Source organism: Tursiops truncatus, chromosome 10 (assembly GCF_011762595.2).
Source record: "Tursiops truncatus isolate mTurTru1 chromosome 10, mTurTru1.mat.Y, whole genome shotgun sequence".
Taxonomy (NCBI): domain Eukaryota; kingdom Metazoa; phylum Chordata; class Mammalia; order Artiodactyla; family Delphinidae; genus Tursiops; species Tursiops truncatus.
In genome coordinates this window covers 97,985,271-98,005,270 of record NC_047043.1, presented here as the reverse complement: position 1 = coordinate 98,005,270, position 20,000 = coordinate 97,985,271, and the positions used below count along the sequence as shown (strand labels likewise).

At 47.2% G+C, this 20,000-nt stretch overlaps 2 protein-coding genes across 13 annotated transcripts in view; one reads left to right on the top strand and one right to left on the bottom strand.

The window, feature by feature from the left end:
* Window positions 1-1,422: 1,422 nt before the first annotated feature.
* The window catches only part of LOC101327326 (peroxisome proliferator-activated receptor gamma), a 222,901-nt gene continuing 204,323 nt past the window's right edge, over window positions 1,423-20,000 (bottom strand). For 3 of the 11 annotated variants that reach the window (XM_019944613.3, XM_019944612.3, XM_019944610.3), the window contains exons 9-13: window positions 19,349-19,385; window positions 18,101-18,212; window positions 16,967-17,056; window positions 15,973-16,106; window positions 10,874-10,912 (exon numbers count right to left, since the gene is read on the bottom strand). In XM_019944613.3, the coding sequence (XP_019800172.1) occupies window positions 16,047-16,106; window positions 16,967-17,056; window positions 18,101-18,212; window positions 19,349-19,385 (299 nt within the window). In that variant the 3' untranslated portion in view covers window positions 10,874-10,912; window positions 15,973-16,046. Of the gene's footprint in view, window positions 1,558-7,139; window positions 7,192-8,144; window positions 8,217-8,833; window positions 10,913-11,494; window positions 16,107-16,966; window positions 17,057-18,100; window positions 18,213-19,348; window positions 19,386-20,000 lie in introns of those variants that run through there. The other 8 variants (XM_073787718.1, XM_073787717.1, XM_019944609.3 and 5 more) reach the window with 6 other exon arrangements.
* On the top strand, window positions 2,503-8,607 carry MKRN2OS (MKRN2 opposite strand). Of its 2 annotated transcripts, none has more exons than XM_033865450.2 (3): window positions 2,503-2,725; window positions 6,931-7,090; window positions 7,891-8,607. In XM_033865450.2, exons 1-3 carry the CDS (start codon window positions 2,503-2,505, stop codon window positions 8,129-8,131), a joined length of 624 nt encoding a protein of 207 aa, XP_033721341.1. In that variant the 3' UTR covers window positions 8,132-8,607. The 2 variants fall into 2 exon arrangements, with proteins under 2 accessions (XP_033721341.1, XP_033721342.1); XM_033865451.2 differs by having other exon boundaries at window positions 2,514-2,720; window positions 6,928-7,090.

The window sequence follows — 20,000 nt, the reverse complement described above, 5'->3', positions numbered from 1 at the left end:
TTGGCAAAAAAGAACACGACTTACAGGAGAAAGAAAATTGTTTTGTCATCAGACTTTTGACAGCAGTGCTTTATACCAGAAGAAAATGGAATAACATATTAAAGAAAATGCGAGCCAAGGATTTTATATCCAGCAAAACCGACCTAAAGAACAGAGATGAGTTATCGACATACTAGAACTCAGAGAGGGAATTCCCTGGTGGTGCAGCGGTTAAGAATCCACGTGCCAGTGCAGGGGACACGGGTTCGAGCCCTGGTCCAGGAAGAACCCACATACCACGGAACAACTGAGCCCGTGAGCCACAACTACTGAAGCCTGCGTGCCTAGAGCCTGTGCTCCGCAACAAGAGAAGCCACCGCAATGAGAAGCCTGCGCACGGCAACGAAGAGTAGCCCCCACTTGCCACAGCTAGAGAAAGCCCACGCGCAGCAACAAAGACCCAACACAGCCAAAAATAAATAAATAAATTTATTAAAAAAAAAAAAAGAACTCAGAAACTAGTCTTCCTATGAGCCCTTCCTGAGGAATCTTCTAGGAATGAACTTCATAATTATTAGAGAGTGAGGAAAGGACTGATAGTGAGCATGAAAAGATATTTGTGTGTAAAACTAAGCCTTAGCGAGGGGAGAGGTTATTGTTTACAATGGCAGATGCTTTGACAGTGAAGAAATAGGATAACCATTTAAATACATGAGAGGAAGATGGGGAGAGTACGTGCAAAAATTTAAAAAACCCTCTAATCATAATTAGAGGTGGTGGTATTACTACTGCTACTCTGAGATTGTGTAAAGTGGGATAAAGCATCCCCTGTATCCTTGAGACCAAGGTTTTCAGTGTGGAGGAAAAGAGATACAAATGTAATATAGAAGAGATTAAGTAAAAACACTAGTCCTGAAGTTGAATTGGAAACAGCATGTAATCCTTATGTGTATGCATGCATGCATGTGTGTGTGCACCTTTTTTTACCCTGCTCTGTTCACTGAAAAGATCAAGAAACGATTTAAAAAAAAGAATGCTAGCATATTAAAAATGTTTATTAAGGCATGGCTCCTCTGTTTCTTTTCATAGGACTAAAAATACCTCTTGGTATTGGTGTCATGAAGATGAATATATTCTCAGTTGAAAGTAACTTGCGTCACACAAACAATCGAACAGTAGCGGTGGTTTATATTAATAATGAACAATCTCAGATCCTTGTCACCTGAGCTGCGTGTCTAGCTATAACCTGTCTGCCTTCGCTGTAACAAGAGAAAGTTGGTTGAAATGATTTCTAAGGTCTTTTTTTATTGCTGTGAGTCTGATCATCATTCCATATTATTACACTGAATACGTGCTTTTCTGCACTTCAGCATACTGTGCCTTATTTAAATGCACATTAGGAAACACTTTTCTGAAGCGCCTTTACCTGCCATGACACCTTCTCTGTGGGTCTTCCCTCTACGATCGCTTTTCTCTGGAACCACAGGCGTCAGGAGGCGATTGGCTAAGGAAAGCGTGTTGCCACCAAACTTTGGATTCCTCTGCAGGCATCTGAAAGGCTGAGCTGGACCTATACAACTGATAGTGTGAAAAAGTTTCCAAGATGAGAGAAAACCACAAATTTCAAAACAGTATACAGTAAAACAACATTGGGGTTTGAAGAAAGTATGTGGAAATATTCACTTATTTTACCTTGCAGTTTTCTCCCGGGAGTACAATACGGTGGGTGGAAAAATGCTATGAGAAATGGGGGGGCATTACCTTTCTTTCCACATATCCTTATGCAGGTGCTTAAAATTATTTTAAAACTGAAGAATCATAAAGTGCATATAGTAAAACGTACAGCTTGATGTATTTTCACAAACTGAATATTCTCGTATAATCAACACCTAGATAATGAATCAGCACAACCCCAGACCCCAGGTCCCCCTCATGCCCTCTTCCAGTCAGCACCCACCACCTCGGGTAACCACTATCCCTATCCCTGTGCTGTTAATTTTTTATGAGCATGAGTCCTTCTACAATATAAAATATCAAAAGAAAAACAGCCTCAAAGTAAGGATTCCATTTATTTATCCAAAACCCAAACAATATAACCTATTCTAGAAAACCAAAAGTAAATGTGGGTCACTAACTCCAAGAAGCTCACAGACAAATTAAATAACAGCGCTGGTGGAAACAAATACAGTGCTGCCAGCGCAAGGGAACGCTGGGGGAAGCTGAGGAAGGTTTCACAGAAAGGTAGGGCTTTGGAGAATGAGGAAGAGCTGGCTATCGACTGTTGCAAAACGTACAAAGGCTAGAAAGAAACGTTGTGAGCACAAATGAAGCTGGCTCTTTAAGACACCTGTTCATGGGGAGGCCTGGTTACAGGTTAACCCTAGCTGTTTTGGCTTCTGAAGCCACCAGTCAGAATGACATCACTGTTATCAGGTTACTCAGATGGAGGGCATTTGCTGGCCATGTAACGCGGAAAAGGAAGTCCTGGGGAACGCACCCCTCCTTGCCCAGGAGGGGAAAGCCATGCAGCGCCCAGAGGCTGGGAAGCCTATTATCAAATTCAACCACTGTCAGAAGTACATCTACAGCTTCAGCGTGCCGCCATGCTGCCCCCTCTGCTGGCAGGACGTGGGCTCCAGGAAGCTGGAGGAAGCACCTGTCAGCATCCCTAATCCGTTTACCGATGGGCATCAAGAAGAGTGTTCATTCCTCCTCAGACCAACTCAAGGGACGTTTCTCAGGTACAGTGTTTTATGTGTTGCATTGGATTGTGCAAAGCTTCCCTTCTCTGTTTTAGTCACTTAAACTTTCTTTTTCTAACGTGCTATATACAGTGTGAGATTTGGTGGATAATCTTTTCAGCGGTCTGGTGTTAAATCCTAAAATGTTGGCCTTTTTGTTTCATAAGAATAGAAGGGTGCATACTTTCCTGGAATGATAAGTGCAAGAATATACGAAGGTCAAACCTGCTTATACAATTTTAAGAGAGGAATCGATAGCCTGGAGATTTTTTTTTACCCATAGATTTTGTGCTAAGAGGCTAACTGGGAAAATGACCCAGCAGCTAATCTCATCAAAATAATACCTTTACTTCGAGTTAGTTTGTAACATTTGTGACAAGCAGGTACCCTGCACAGAGCCTGAAGGATGGCCACGTACAGACTATTTTGCATGGAGGTGCATGAAATTGAGACTAGAGCTGGTCTGTTTCAATGGTAGACGTCACCTGACTTTAAGAAACATTTCAGAAATCAAAAGAAAGGATGGTGCCTTCTTAAGAGTCCTGAGTTTACAGGTGGAATTGGAACTGGCCCTGCACGAGCCAGGTTTCAAGAGAACAGTGATGAGTAATGGTGCGAGCTTTGGGAAGTGTGTCGTGCACACTATTGTGGTCTGATGCCCAGACCTTCCTGCCTCCTTGAAACATACCCTCCTGAGTCCCTCCTGCCCTCTAGTGCTGGTTTGGGATAAGAAAATTGGAGTTGACTACTTTCCTGCTCGCTAACTTCCTTAATCAATTTCCTTCCAGTCCCTATGGGGATGAAACGAACCGACGTGTGTACAAGGCATTGGTCAAACACTAGGGGCACAACAGACTGCACTCCTGACCCTTCCTCGGGGAGGCAGCGGGATGCAGAGGGGACCGTGCAGGCTTGTACGCCAAGAAGCCCCCCATTCCTACCCTGATTCAGACCAGCTCCAGGACCCTCTCCGAGTCTCTGGTTCCTCACCTGTAAAATGAGGACCCACTGACCTTGCAGAGTTGTGAGGGTCAGTGAAAAGGCCTATAAACCTGGCCCGGGTGCCGGGCACGACGTTGAACCAACACGCTCCTTCCTGTCCCAATATTTTCATACTCAGCTCAGAACGTGACTGGGAGAACCTTCATTTCTCCCTTAACCAGATTCATGAAGCCCAAACTGTTTTATAAGGCCCCTCATTCACGCTAACTTGGAGTTAGTAACTGGTTGGATTCCGAAAGCTTTTGAACAGAGCTTAAAATTCAGAATTCACTTCCTGTAACGCTGGTTCACTCAACAGGTGCTCACTGAGCAGCTGTGTGTGGGAAATGCTAGGGATGTCACAGTGAACAAGCTGCTGCCCCGCTCTCCAGAAATGACACAACACGCGACAGGCTTTCAGGCTAGCCCCTGAGAAGCATTCCTCTCTTCTGTGATGTGACACTAACAGCCCTGGCCTCCCTCGGCAGCAGCAGAAAGGAGGTGGTGGTGTGGAAATACATCGTGTGCTTAGGCATCTTCCTATCCCCCTCAGGAACTCAGGCCAGGATCTGCAGAACCCAAGGAGCCCCCTGCCCACCAGTCCCTTGAAGGCCGAGTTCCAGACTAGTTTTTTCCCTCTCCTCCTGTTTCTAAACCCTCAGGACCAACTCCCACAACTCATCTTGAGACAATTTCATCTACTTCTTAAGAGAACCAGCAGTGACTCAAAGGAATCACGGAGGCTCTGATCTAACTAGATGAGGATCCCTCAGGGCTGCCATATAGGGCCGTGCAGCTTGTGGACTGCACAAAGGCACCTGGCCAAGGCAGTGGCGGGTACCGAAGTTCAGCCTGCATTCCACTCACCCCGGGCAGCACCCTGGGCAGACCTGCATCTGCAGGAAGAAGGGGCACCTTTTCTTAATCTGTACAAAACTATCATATGGGATAGGGGTGGCCCTGGCCCTGCCCCATCACATGCTTCTGTAACACTTCTCAATCTATTAACAACTTGTTAAACTAAAACTAGAAAAGTCTTCTCTGGAAGCAGGCAAACCCTGTGAGGCAGGGACCTCATTTCCCGTTGTGTCACTAGCACTTCACTTCAAATGACAGGCCCGTAGTTGACATGTTGCATGAATGAGAAATAACTGGAGGAGAGCGGGAGTGAGAGGGAACGCCTGGGATTTAGGCGGGAAACAGAGAGGCTGTACATGCAGGGAGTGATCTGCGGATGGCACACATCCAGGTCCAGCACCGTGATCGGCCACCCAAGACTTACTGTTTTTCCCAGCTTCATTCTCAACCTCTGAACCCACAGGGTCTCAGAAAACTCACAGTGGCTGCAACAAGACGGCCTGGGGGGACTGCTCTGAAGAGGTGGGCAGCCATTTGTGTCCTTGGCCATTGTAAACCCCGGGACTGCTTGCTTGAATGAGGAACCAAACATTCAGAACTGTGGTCTGACAAAGGAGCGCATCATTTAAAAATTACCTGACTTATGTGACACCTCTACATGGTGGCACTCAACAGGCATTTTACTCTTACAACCAGCTTGCTAGGAGCTAATGCTATTTCCATCTCACAGGTGAGAAAGTCTTGGGGCAAACAAGTGATAGCCTGGGATCGTATATAGAGGTTAAATTACCTGGAGTTATACATCTGATGCACAGCCTCGGGGGAAGAATAATTTCAGGAAAGAAGGGCTGTCCAGGAAAAGTGAGTGTGGCCACGGGCTTCAAGACCATATTAGTTTCAAAGGTAGAAGCCCACTGAGGTGCTTTCAGGACCCTCTCACCCACGTTGGCCTGAGGAACGGGCTGCCCTCTCACACTTAAGGAGGAAAGAGTCAGGAGCTTCCTCAACAGCTGACAGGGGTGGGCCCCTCTGCTGCAGAGCCAGGCCGTCATGCTGACGTTACGCTCCAGCAGGGCTGGCCTTCCAGCACACTCACCTTTAGGACTGCGGGGGCCAAGAAAATCCAGAGCGGGTGCAGGGCACTGTTTTCTACCTCACACGTACTCTTGGCCTTTCCACTAACCTGGCCTCTGGCACCGAGGCCGAGTTCTGGCACCGGCCAAGAGGGGAGGCCCACTGTTCTCCTCCCACTTTAAATACCAATTCCACACGCCTAGTGTGTGCAAATGAGAGGACAAAAACGCTCTTATTTCTTCCAGGGAGTATGACGGAAGGTCTGATCTTCACGTGGGGATAACCAACACAAATGGTAAGTGCGCTTTCATAGCTTAAAAAGTTCCCCCAACACCTGGTTAGAAGAGAGCAGTATTTCTAGAGAGAAAGTAATGTGGCTACGTTACTAACGATACTAAGTATCTGAAAGCTCTTTAATGTTTTCTCAGCCAAGAGCTGAGAAAACATTAAAAACATTGCAAACGTGTATGTTTTTTCTTAGTTTTTAAGAGAGGAAGAAACAGACATCCAGAGAGGTTGAGTTGTCCAAGACCTCATCTTGTGTTAGAAGCAGACCCTCTGCTCCCAATGCCACACTCAGCCCACTGCCACTGGGTCCTCATACTTGGGGTCTCCAGGGGCCAAGCAGGAACACCAGGGATAAACTGGGGGGACACAGCACCTGAGCGTGCGGTAGGCCCTGCGAAAGTTTGCTTTAAAAAATCAGAAAAGCAGCACATTTAAATAAAATGGTTCCTTTGGCCAGATTTAGCTTGGAGGGCACAGTCTGCAGGAAAAGGCCTGGGGAGTGCCACCAGCAGGAGGGTGCAGGCCTGGGAATGGTGAGCGAGGCCAGCCACTTGCGGCTGCGATCAGGTCCCACAGGTGAAGTCTGATTACAGCCCTTGCTGCTCCCTTGAGGCAGGAGAACTGACACAGTGAACAGAAACCTAGGACTGGGTTTTGAACTCATTGACTGTCACGAACAGTCAAATCTGCACCAGTCTTTGTCAGGAGAAATGTACTGCTGATTTAAGGAAGTGAGACGGACGCCTTTGTAGACAGAGAACTTCAACAAAAATACCTGGAGATGATCACCCCAGCACCTATTACTGTCTCGTTTCTCTGGGACAACCTCGGGGGCTGAGAGCAAGGAGGCAGAGGCTCCCTGGAGGAGGGGCTTCGAGAGCTCTCGGACTGCAATCGGGAAGTGCTGTCTGGGCTCCTGTTGTGTGCAGTTAGCAGGTGGCTGCTGTCCCGTTCACCGGGGTGCGTTTCCCCTGACGCCTCCGTGTGATTTTGGTTTTGGCGGCAGGAGTCGTGTATAATTACACGGTGCACGGTGTCCAGCGAGATGAAGCGGGCTGGGGGCAGAGCGTGAGCATCCCGCTCCTGCAGCCCGGCATGTTCGGACTGATGGACCAGTGGGACAAGTACCTGGAAGACTTCTCCACCACGGGGGCCTGGCTGCCTCACAGGTAGGACAGGGCCCTCACTCACCACCAGGTGCCATCACAGCTCACAGAGGACGCTAAGCTGCACTGACTTGCATGTTGAGCCTGTACTGAGATAGTAGTGTCTGTAACAGAATTAAGCAGGGGCTGAATTACTTGGGGTTTCTGCAGAGGTGAGCTAGCACACATTTCCCCAACAGAACCACAGCACTCTAAGAGCTGAAGGGACCAGACCTTAGTCCTCTAGTTATTTCACTTATTTGACTCCTTTACACACTCGACATTTAATAATATGTACAGCAAAACCCACAGTAGTATATTCCCTTAAAACAAAACAATTTTAAATGAGGTTCAAAATGTAAACCTATCCAAAGCTCCCCCATTTTAAGTTTCAGCAAGTTTGAAATTAATTTATCGATTCCTTGCCCCCTTTTCACTGTAGAAGATATATAGCATACTTGTGGACTTAAACTGTCCTGATGCTTCCCTTGAAATAAGTTTAGACACTGTAGGATATCATAAAACTCAGACATGGAATTCCACTTCGAGAATCTAGAATTTCAGTGAAATTAAGTTCTCCAAATTGGGGCCTATATGCAACTTGAGTCACCACTCTGGACATGTCGGTGAGTCCTAGCTGTACTTAAGCTGCAAGCAGAAATAGCCCCAGATGCCAAGTGTCCCTCTGAACTGCACCTCTGGACACTATGTCATCAAGGGGGCCAGCACACATGGGGGCCCAGCTTGCAGCGAGGTTAAAATTATGAAAGGCCTTGGGCAGCTCAGGGCTAAGCCTTGTCTTCTCGACGCCCTTGCCCCATAAGGTACGAAGAAGACCACCACAACTGCTACAGCTACGCCCTCAAGTTCATTAACTGCGTCCTGGCCACACAGGGCGAGGAGCGGCTGGACCGGGACGAGTTCACGGAGAAGTTCGTGATCCCGAGGACGAGGAAGGCTTCCAAATACATCATGCTCTACCGCATGATAGAAGAGCACGGCTTCTACGTCATCGAGCCCCCTGGTCCCCAGACAAGCCCACGTCCGGGAAACGGCTCGTGCTGAGCGCGCATCGCACCTGAGAGCAGACAGGAAGTGATGTCTGGGGGTTCCCGCCTGGAACAGCTACTGGGCCTCTATATGTCTTCAACTGTGTTTAATAAAAAAGAGTTAGACGGCTTCCCTTTACGCATATTTCAGCTTACTGCAGTGTAAGAATTTACGAAATGAATAAAAATTGTCCTGGGTTTTCAAAATTGTAGGCACCACAACTAAAATTGTTTTCACCGTAGTTTGGGGTCCATGTTACAGCGTAAAGTGGCAGCATCTTTTTTTCACAGAGCAATGAGAACTCTTCCTATAAATTAAGTAGGGAACAAATTCACCTTTCACTGTGAATCCAGAAATTGGGGATTTGTAGGAAGAGACCCTTACAGTTTATGAAGTAATGACTGCCTTCACCTCATTGTTTTTATATAAAAAGCACATGGTAACCTTTTGATAATCAATAATAGTTAAAAAAAAAAAAAAAAAAGGAAAAAGGTCTCAGAATCTGAGCCGGGAACCATGCACTCCTCCTGGGTCAGCCTTTCTGTGTCTACACGCACAAACAGGACTGGCAATTCCTCAATCAACCTGTTTCCCTGGCCTGAGGTGGGGAGTTGGGGTGTTGGAGTTACCACAGCGAATCACCTCCTCTGCCCACTCTAGGTGCAGAATTCAGAAAGGACACGATGAAAGTCCGTCTTCTGTCTCTCATACCTTCAGGAGGAGGAGGGGACGACTGAGATGAGTAACCACAAGGATTGTTAACAAGGATTGTTAACATTAGAATTTTTACACCCAGATAATCAGACTTTAAATAGCCAGTGATCAAAACATTTCAGGATTCCTCTTTGGAAACTGCTTCCAGAACTCTCTGTTTTTGACCAAACGTGATATACTATCCACCTAATCTTATTCCTCAGCGTGGGCACCGAATCATGTCTAATTTCCAAAAACCAAACCCATCTTCAAGGTAGCAATAGTTACTCAGTAATAAAGATATTCCGAAAACTTGCTACAGATTCTTCAAGCTTGTTTCCAAAGAGGCATTGGTCAGTGTTCCACACTAGCAACTTCAGTGGGAAAAATTGCAGGCAGCTCAACATTTGCATTTGTTAAGTTTTAGGACTGTTCTTTAAGAAATACAAAACTTCCTACCTAGAAAATGAGACCACCTTAAATGACCTGCCTGCTACTCTGTGTTCAAGGAATCATAAAGACCTCAGCGGGTAAAGATGAAAGGGGCGTGGGGTTTGGGGGATATTCCGATTTGCCCCATTCTCTTTAAGCTCTGTCTTAGGACTCTGCTTCCCTGGACCAGTTCTTTACCCTATTATTAGTAATCATAACAGCTGCAATTAACGCGTATTCATAAAAGACTCCACACCAGAGTAAACACTTCTTACTCTTCTCTTTTAATCTCTAAGACCATCCTGTGAGGTAGGTACTGACATCATGCCCATTTTACAGATGACAAGGGAAACGGACTTGCCCAAAGGCACCCAGTGGCAAAACCAGGGTTCAGACCAGGTTTGACTGCAAAGCCTGTGCAGTTACCTCCAGCACCTAGTGACCCGAAAGCGACCAGTGGCACGCAGGGTGTACGGCAACTGGGTCAGCAATTTGCCATCGTTAGAGAAGATAAGCATTCTGCTTTCATCAGCATTCAAATATGAACAGCAGATAAGAAACATGTCATAAAACAATTAAAATAAGAATTGTTGGGACTTCTCTGGTGACACAGTGGTTAACAATCTGCCTGCCAATGCAGGGGACATGGGTTCAAGCCCTGGTCCGGGAAGATCCCACATGCCACAGAGCAACGAAGCCCGTATGCCACAACTACTGAGCCTGCACTCTAGAGCCCGCAAGCCACAACTACTAAGTCTGCGTGCCAAAACTACTGAAGCCTGTGCGTGCCACAACTACTGAAGCCTGTGCGCCTAGAGCCTATGCTCTGCAGCAAGAGAAGCCACCACAATGAGAAGCCTGTGCACCGCAACAAAGAGTAGCCCCGGCTCGCCGCAACTAGGGAAAGACCGCGTGCAGCAATGAAGACCCAATGCAGTCAAAAAAAAAAAAAAAAAATTGTTAATATTAGAAACGCTAATTTCATGCTTTCTCCAAGTGCTTGACCTTGATTTTCAAACAAAGCTTTAACAATCCCCACTCCCTATTTTCGGGGCTGCTCTACACCATGGAGGTGCCTTTGGTAGCGGTCGGCCTCGTATTTCTTCTTTCACTTCAGCAGGCTACAAATGCCCTGCTCACAAAACCACAGTACCAGCCTACAGGTTTTACCCCAGTAAAGGAAATGCGGCATCAGAATACCACAGACAGATGGGCGACGTGGCTCAGCTCTGCAGAAGTGAGAGCTGAGAATCCTCAGCACTGGCACCGACTCCAACCCCAGATGAAATCTGAGGTCCACCTGGCAGCCCAAGTGCACTCCTTCACATCAGCGGTGAGCGCAGCCCTGGGCACACATCTGTCTCCGTCAGCGCTCCTGGGATGATGGACGGCTGGGCTCCCGTTCACAGCAAGGCCACAGAGTCACCGATCCGCAAGACTAAACTAACCCACACGAAGGCATTTTTCCAAAGCCTCCACAGCGTGCATGGATTACTCTTATAACCAGAAAAACCCAATAAACGATATTAAAAAAACAAGCCACCCGCAATGGCTGCACCTCGCTCCCTTCGTGCAGGAAGTGCTTACCATGGTACCCCTCCCCCATCCCCAGAGCTGTCTTCACTACTTTACCTCGAACTTTTTCTGTCACCTCCTCCTCCACTGTGTTACCTACCAGGGCATAAAATAGGCTTTTTACTTCCTAGAGAAAATAATTATGTCAATGCTCACACTTTTGTTTCATCTGAAGGGAAAAAAGCACACCTATAATGTGCCAGATTCTTTCACAGACCATCTCATTTAGTCTGCGAAACAAACTCCGGAGCTAGTAATTATGCCCACGTCACAGGTGAGGAAACTGAGGTTCAGAGGGATTAAGCAATGTTCCCAAGGTCACCACTGTTTTCCTAGTGTAGACCTGGACTCTGGGACCCAGGTTTTTCTTTTTTTGTTTTATTTTGTGTTTTTTTTTGCGGTACGCGGGCCTCTCACATTTGTGGCCTCTCCCGTTGCGGAGCACAGGCTCCGGACGCGCAGGCTCAGCGGCCATGGCTCACGGGCCCAGCCGCTCTGCGGCACGTGGGATCTTCCCGGACCGGGGCACGAACCCGCGTCCCCTGCATCGGCAGGTGGACTCTCAGCCACTGCACCACCAGGGAAGCCCCGGACCCAGATTTTTCTGATTCCACCCTTTCTACTCTATCAGAATGTGCCATCTAAACGTCAGGAAGAAGAATATCTACCTTTGAAATACTGCTTCTGAAAATGGAAAGAGTCCAAAAATTTTTAAATGCTAAAAAACTTTCACTTAAAAGAAATCATAGTGAATTACTTTGAAATAAAAAGTACTGCCTTAGTTTAACAACTTCACAAATTTGCTTTTCCATATCATGTATTCTTAACTGAGGCAACCGTATATTTCACAAAATGGTAAAAAGACTAAAAATTTTCAGCTTATATATTAAAAACCAAAGATTTAAGATAAACTCATGGATTTAAATCTCTCTCAATTTTAGAAATGGGCCTCAGTTACAGTCTTATGGAAGTTAACATTCATGGGATAATTGAGTCTGTAATCAGTTTTTTTTTTGCGTTACTGTACGCGGGCCCTCTCACTGTTGTGGCTTTTCCTGTTGCGGAGCACAGGCTCCGGAAGCACAGGCTCAGTGGCCATGGCTCACGGGCCCAGCCGCTCCGCAGCATGTGGGATCTTCCCAGACCGGGGCACGAACTCGTGTCCCCTGCATCAGCAGGCGGACTCTCAACCACTGCGCCACCAGGGAAGTCCCTGTAATCAGGTTTTAAAAAATTCAATTCGGTTGGAAAAATCACAAGTGGGAGGTGGGTGATGGGGAGGAGAGACATTTAATTTCTTTTTAGCCTAAGTACTTTCCCCACAGGGGAACACTAAAAACCACATTCAAGTAAAGAGCAACTTTTTTTTTTTTAAAGAAAATGAAAATGGTTTAATAAAGGTAAAATAATTAAGACAAAATAAAAACTTTAACAATAAGTAACAATGAACTTTCAGATCTGTATGCTATGCTCAAAAATGCTGGGAAACCTAACCAGGTCCAGCCTGGTAAACCTGCCTAAAACTATGTCCCATTCATGTTGGTTTAATCCCTGCCAAGTGTTACACATAAACGAATTATTTTATAGAATTGAATCTCTTTATGAGGGAATTTTAGAACAGTGAAGGCACAGATATCACCATTTTCCCTTATAGTTTGGGGCTGAGGTCAGAAGGCCAGCCTCCACAAAGGCGGGAGAATCAACCTACGGTAATCATCTGTGTAAGCAGCAGCTGTCACAGGCAGTGTGCACTGTGGCTGTAAGGACATGGTGCCTCCTCCTTCCCCCAGATGAACCCTCACAGCTGCAGAGCTGAAGGGTGTTATGGGCCAGGCTCTGTGCTTAAAGCACCCTGTAAGGACCAGCCCGCTGCATCCTCCAGCAACCCACTGGGGGAACACTATTATTTTTTTGGCAGTGCCACGTGGCTTGCAGGATCTCGGTTCCCTGACAAGACGTTGAACCCAGGCCCACGGCAGTGCAAGTGCTGAGTCCTAACCACTGAACCGCCAGGGAATTCCCACTAACATTATATTATTATTTTTACTTTCTTTTATTGAGGTGAGAGTCATAAACAGTATCATCGGCCCATCTTAGAGATAAGAAAATCAATGCTCATAAGGGCAAGTAAATAGTCCAAGGTCACAGAACCAGGAGAGGCAGAGCTGAGATCTCAATGTGTCCTTTCTAGAAGGCTCATTCCACTACACTGACTTCAATAAAATTCTCTCTGGGGAAACTAAGAGCTAAGAACCACACTCTGCACCGACGTTCCTGACCTTGGATCCACAGAGGGTCCTCATGGAATCTGCGAACCCCTGACACTGTGTGCCAAGTGACATGGACCAGCACGTTCCTGGTGACAGGGGCCCCGGGCTATACCTTGAGGTTGCCAGCACACTGCCACTGCCCCGCGTTGCCAGCACACCCCAGGCCCTGCCTGGAGTGGTGGGTGGCCTTCCCCTCTAACCTCCACTGGATGAGCCCTAGCAGGGCTGTTCTGTTGACTCGTATGATTTTTCTGGGCCGGTGTCACTTCAGCTGTGGTGATCTCACAGAGGTACCGAGGGCTCTTGGTTCAAGTCCCCCGCGTGGACATCCTGGCGGTGGCATACGGCGGCCACCTCTGAGCCTCCCTATTCCTCCTGTGGAGCGTCCCACTCCCTGAACTCAGAGGCTGCTACGGGCTAAACAAGAACACAAAGGTATCTGCCCCATCTCGACTCTCACTATCCAAACATTGGCTGTAATGGTTTGCAAAAAAACATTAGCCCATATTGGCTATCCAAGTGAAAAATGACGAATACGTAAGAGCCTGCAGCAAAATCCTCAAGTTCTGAGTGTCTGAACCGAACAGAGGCCGCAGCACACGCCGCTGTCTTAGCCGACTGCCGGGAACTTATGCTGTTTAGGTGTGTAGTGTGTTACCACTTCATTTTCCCCACTTTATTAGGTGAAACTGTCTCCTCTGGAAGTGGAGAAGTCCATGAAGAAAGCAGGTGAGTTTCAGACGCTGAGGAAATCCCCTCTGTTAGGAAAAAAAGCTGGAGCGACAGTCTATTGAGAAGGGTGATCATATAAAAGGTATAACCTCGGCCAAGTACGTGCGTCCCTTTCCTGTGTATGGTTTTTGCATTGGGTGGGTGACAAAGCACAACTTGTGAAATGTGTGGGTTCCACAAAGTCTCGCAGTCTTCTGGAGCATGGGAGCTATTTTTATCAAGCTAGTGAGATTCGTGTGTGGAGGATGCACAGCCAGTCAGCGTGATGCCACTGAGCACATGCTGGTACAGATGGAGAGTTAGAAAAATGATGGGGAACGAGGATCTGGTGATGGACTTCGGTTTTAAAGCCAGCCTGGAAGGTCTGGGAGATTTATGTAAGCCTGACTGCAGCTGCATGGAAGGCTGCAGCAGCTCCCCCAGTGAACCCCTGAAATTCCCGAAGGTGACTACTGCAGAGCAAATTTCCAATCTTGATGAACCTGAGCTTTTTTTTTTTTTTTTTGAAAACAAAGCGCATGGCCTGCTACACGGTGTTCAAACCATACACATGACGCAGGAGAATCTTTCACACAAGGCTTCTTTGACGGAAGATGATGCTTCTAGGCATCCTTCTAGAGCTTTCAGTTACGGATAATAACTGTGGTCTTTCCGCTTACACACACCTTTAATGTAGCCTTTATTCCAAGGAGTCACCACAACCTTCAAAGCGTATCAGCTGATGATACAGTACCTGGAGAGCTGAGAGGGTGACTGAACTTTGACGAAGGATTCATGGCAGAGTTTTTACCAGAAAGGCATTCGATGCACTGATTAGGCTTGGAAAGGAGTGTCATCACAAATGATGAATGAAATAGGAAAGAAACGGCTCTTGAAATTTTTTGCTGACTTTCAAGGTTTTGATAAAGTGGTGATTCAAAGCCAAGTCTTCTGCGGTGTAAGGAGCCCGGAGTAAGCAAGGCGGACAGTAAAAATGCTGACCAACTCTTCTCATCACTGATGAAGAGCAAGAAGGTTGCCACAGGCTCTTTCAAACGGATGGGCTTTACTGGTCTGAAACAGGGAAGGAAGGGGAGCTCCATCACCTGGACTCCAAATCTGTAAGACGCAGATCACGCCGACGAAACGGTCTGGCTGCCAGAGCGGTATCGTGAGGAGAAGAGAAGCAACCCCTTAAACACTCAACCTCAAGCAGAATCTTCAGTCATCAGGAGCTCTAAGCCCAAGGTCAAGGGAATGCAAACAGAGGCCCATTTTGGTGTTTTCATCCCACAGCTTCCCAAGATGGTTCTTAGCCATCCGCTTCTGGGGTACTTGGTGTCAAGGAGAGGGCTGCCGGCCAGTGATGTGAATTTGGGCGCTGGGTGGATCTCAGACATTGTTCACCGTCCCCTCCACCCATCCCCCCCACCCCCCGCTGCCCCTCAGGCAACTCACTGTCATCTAAACAATTTAAAAAAGGGCTTCGTTTACTGTGTTTTACCAAATATTAATTGCATTCACTATATATCTCCATTCATTTTTTCACCACATATTTTTATTTTATAACGAGTTCAGCGAAGCAAGATACAATTCTTATCTAATCCTGCACAATACTGTTGTGTACTCTACACAATGTGCCCACCAATAGGTTCACTGAGAATTAAATAATGAGGTAATGTGTTTTAAAATGCTTCCTATGATACAGAAATCCTTGGTAGACAGTAAATGGAATTTCCCATGTTTGCGAAATTGGCTGAAGTTCCTGGAGAGCTGGAGACGTGTGGACAGAAGCCCCTCTTCCAGGACAGATTGGACGTGGGTAATGAGAGAGGCAGGTGCATAGTGGTGCCCTGAAAACTGCAGAGCCGCCTGGAGAGAAACTACCATTGCAGGTAAAATCAGAGAGTAACAGAAGTTGCCTGTTGCTGGGAGGGTCCTCTTGGGACTGGCCTAGTCCAGCCCCCACGCAGAAAGGACGAGGCCCTGAGGCGAGAGGCCCGGGGTCAGTGAGTGACCGATCCAAGGACAGAACCTGTAGTCCAGTCCCCGCACAGGGCTCTTCTTCCCTGTGTAATTTCAACTTCTAACACACTAACACTTTCCGGTGCTGGGAGTGCCACGCTCTTTAAAATTTTTACATTAATGGGCAATTACAATAAAAGGACTCTTTACCTCGCCCTGAACTTGGCTTATACAGGAGACTCAGTAATATTTGCTGGTGAAATCAGAAACCTGAGGCTGAGTTGTTAAAGTTCGTCTTGATCGCTCCTCTCCCGTGAAGAAACCCAACGGCTTAGAATCACCTCCTGTAACCAATCAAAATACAAAGGCGACTGAATTGCAAAAACAGAAATGAACGAACGTGAACACGCTAGGCATACAGCATCGCAGAGACATTTTGTAGAGAGCTGTCTGTACAAGGATGATACCTGCTCCCCATTCCTTGTAACTAAACATTTGGAGAAATGTGAATGTAGCAAACAGCCCTCATGTGGAAACATCTACAGTATCTACAGTAATCACCCCGAGATTTTAAGAGCTACCCCTGCTGTGGTCTCCTACCAGCACATTTCAGGAACAGGAGTGCTGGTGCGAACCCACCGTTCAACACAGTACCAGGTCTGTGACGGTGCCGGTGTGTCTGGGGCAGCATGGGGAAGGGAGACGTGGGTCTCGACTGGCATTTTATGAAGAGCTGAGCCAGTGGGTGTGAGCAGGATAAACAGGGGGACGAGGCGCTTGGGCCCTGGGGACCAACGGCTGGCCTGCTGCGGGATGGGCAACTGGATGGCGGGTCGGCAGTGCCGGCAGAGAAAATCCCGCCAGGAAGATGCGGGAGCCTCAGCCCAACACAGGCCCCCAGCAGCCAGACAAGATGTTCAAGGAGGTGGCGAGCCAACAGTGACCCTTGTCGTTTCAGGGGCCGAGACCCAGGAGAGGTCTGGGCTGCTCCCGGCAGGGGCGGAAACCAGAGGACATCACAGGACAAGGGGCCACAGGGCTAAGGGGGAGCGAGGCTGGGTTCAGAGGGGAAGGACCTGAGAGGGCTCTCATCGCCGAGGCGAGATGCTTTTCCCGTCCTGTCTCGGGACCACAGGTTCCAAGGGACGCAATACGCTGGGCAGAGCCTTTGTGACGACATGAATTTGTTTCCGAGTTCACCTACCTGAACTTTAATTTGTTTCATGCATTCTGGTGACTCCATTTCTTTGTCAGTCATGGTGGAGGGTTTAATCAAATAGCACAGCATAAATTCCTATTGAGACACGGAAAACAAACTCCGTATCCCACAAAACAAATCCAAATCTGGGCAGGAAACGCGGCCGCCTCACCCCCTCTCAGCGTGTGCTGCCCGAGGCTCACAAAGCACGTCCGTTTCCTCCCGGGACGTAACCAGGCCCCGCTCTGCACCAAAGACCTGCCGTTCAGTCATCGTTGACATGGCAGGAGAATGCAAACACAGCACATATGCTGATCATAAACACAGCGTTTAAAATATCCAATACTGGAAACAGTTTAGACCCCTATTTCTCTAGGACACAGTGACTCGCACAGGATAAAACCTAAGCAACGTAGCCTGCGCCCAGGCAGCCGCCATCTGGCCCTGCTGGCCCTTCCGGCCTCAACGCCCTGCACGCCTCCAGCAGCTGTGGGAAGGAGAACTCAGAGAGTTACTGAGTAACAGAGAACACACAAAACTTTCATTCTTCGTAGTCCTGGTATGAGACGAAATGTCCCTTCTAACTTGACGGCAGTGGGATATCGGAGAACACAGGTGGGGCAGTCACGTGGCTCTGGGTTTGAATCCCAGCTCTGCTCATGAGCTGTGTGTTCTTGGATTGGTCACCCAACATCTCTGACTCTGATTCCTCACCCTTCGGATGAGGACAATAACAGGGTAGTGAGAAAAGACATAAGGTGTTTAGCGATAAATATTAATTCCCTTCCTCTCTCTCTTTGAGAGATCTGCTACCTATGAAAAAACAAACACGTCAGTGTTTTTTGAGTCGTCTGTGAATGAGTGGGAGTGGATTCTGAGCACGTGCTGGTTGGGCTTGCCCCGAGGAAGGAAGGCAATGCCCACTGACACCCATCACCATGGGAAACCTCGGAGCTCCACCCCTGGAGCTGTGCACTAGCTGGTGGGGGGAACAAACGGAGAGGAGGACCAGCTTCCAGAGCTTCGTTCACACAAATGCTCTGCGGTCCCTACACGTGACTTTTATGCTTCTACCACAATTAAGACGAAAAATCCAACCATTTAAATGACACGTGAACCCCAAAGCTGATGCGGTGTTACCTTGGAGACACTGACTGAAACTCTGCTCAAGGCAGCCAGGGACCGCCAGCTGAGAGGTCTGCGAGGAGAGCCCTCAAAACGGTCATCCACCAGCTCGATGATGACAGAGTAACTGGAAAACAAGGCAAAGGGTGTTTTAAAAAAAAAAAACATGAAGTCAACCCATTTACAAAGAACAGTGCTTGGGACTTCCCTGGTGGTCCAGTGGTTAAGAATCCACCTTCCAACGCAGGGGACGTGGGTTCGATCCCTGGTCAGGGAACTAAGATCCCACATGCCGCGGGGCAAATAAGACCGTGTGCCGCAACTACTGACCATGCAGGCCACAACTAGAGAGCCCTGTGCCACAACTACAGAGCCCACGTGCTCTGGAGCCCAAGCACCACAACTAGAGAGAAGCCTGAGCCCCGCAACGAGGAGCCCACGCATCACAGCGGAGGATCCCGCGTGCCGCAACTAAGACTCGATGCAGCCAAAAATAAAATAAATAAATAAATATTAAAATAAAATAAAAATAACATTGTTTGTCCTACCAAGAACGAAAATACAGAAAATAAAACACACAGCATCTGATCCTGAATTCCCCTAGACTACTCCTGGGAAAAGTATTAATGAAAAACTCACACTTTACATTACAAACTATAAGCCTGATTCAGCACTTACAGGAAAGGAACAGAAATATTTCTCCCAGCGTGAAACCCGTGAATTCACTCAACTGTTTAGATAATAATACTCACTGATATGAAGATGAATAATTACTATATAGCAGTAACTGCACAGATTAACTCAATGTTTAATGCTAAAACATAAATTATCCTGACCTATTTATTATTTTATAGATAGTGTAACAACTTCTACTTATAAGGGACAGACATATAGTATCTATTCCTATTAAACCAGGAGGAATTTGACTCTAATTATTTGTGTGCCTCTGAAAATTAAACTGGGGCTCAGAAATTTCCTCCTGTCACTTTAAGCCATGAACTTATTTACAAATCACTCCAATAAATCATGAGCTTGCGATGAACACACACATACTAACATGTACAAGATAGATAATCAACAAGGACCCGCTGCATAGCACAGGGAACTCCACTCAATTATTCTGTGATAACCAAAATGAGAAAAGAAACTAAAAAAGAATGAATGTATGTGTATGTGTAACGGAATCACTTCGCTGTACAGCAGAAACACACACAACACTGTAAATCAACTATACTCCAAAAAGAAAAAAAAATCACTCCAAACCTTGCGTGGTAAAACGGAGGGCCTTTGCGATACAGCACTGCAAAGAGAAAGAAAGAAAACTGGTAACCGCTCGAAATCAAAGTCTCATTTCATACTTATATTTTCTTCTTCAAACACCCAGGGCTCTCTATGTGGGTAACCTGTAATACACCCTGTGGTCTGTTTTTAAAACCCAAACTGTTTTTTCCCCTGGAACAAAAATTAGCAAAGCAAATCTGGTGCCAAGACCCTAATACCCTCGTCCCACCCGCACCCCACAAATGAACTCCAAATCCAAGTATAAGCAATTTTTGTCCTGTCTCTTGTCTTACACTCTCCAGAGAGAGAGTGTGAAATCATGTCAAGTGTGTCAAGTTGGTATAATGAGGACCAACATTCAGTTATTCATTTCAAATCTTTTGAATCGTCATTCAGGGTCTGAGCTCCTCTGGCCGGTACAGGATGGGTGCTTGTGCCAAAGATGAATGAGACTCATGCCTACTTTTAGGAAATTCAAAGTCAAGTGGGGAAAAAGTCACATAAGCACACACGCCACTCGGAGACCCGCCTGCCCACCTCATTCAGTCTGTGGAGGTCAGAGTGGCTGGCCGGGGTCTGCCGTGGACCGTGGAAGTGCAGGCGAGCCCTCGGGGGCGCACAGCCTGTGGCAGGG

What these genes read in the sequence shown, in the direction of transcription:
- MKRN2OS (XM_033865450.2), top strand. Translation starts at nt 2,503, where the DNA reads ATGCAGCGCCCAGAGGCTGGGAAGCCTATTATCAAATTCAACCACTGT. An exon ending in AGGGACGTTTCTCAGGTACA is followed by an intron (nt 2,726 to 6,930) that starts GTGTTTTATGTG and finishes TGGCGGCAGGAG; the next exon opens with TCGTGTATAATTACACGGTG. An exon ending in GGGGCCTGGCTGCCTCACAG is followed by an intron (nt 7,091 to 7,890) that starts GTAGGACAGGGC and finishes TTGCCCCATAAG; the next exon opens with GTACGAAGAAGACCACCACA.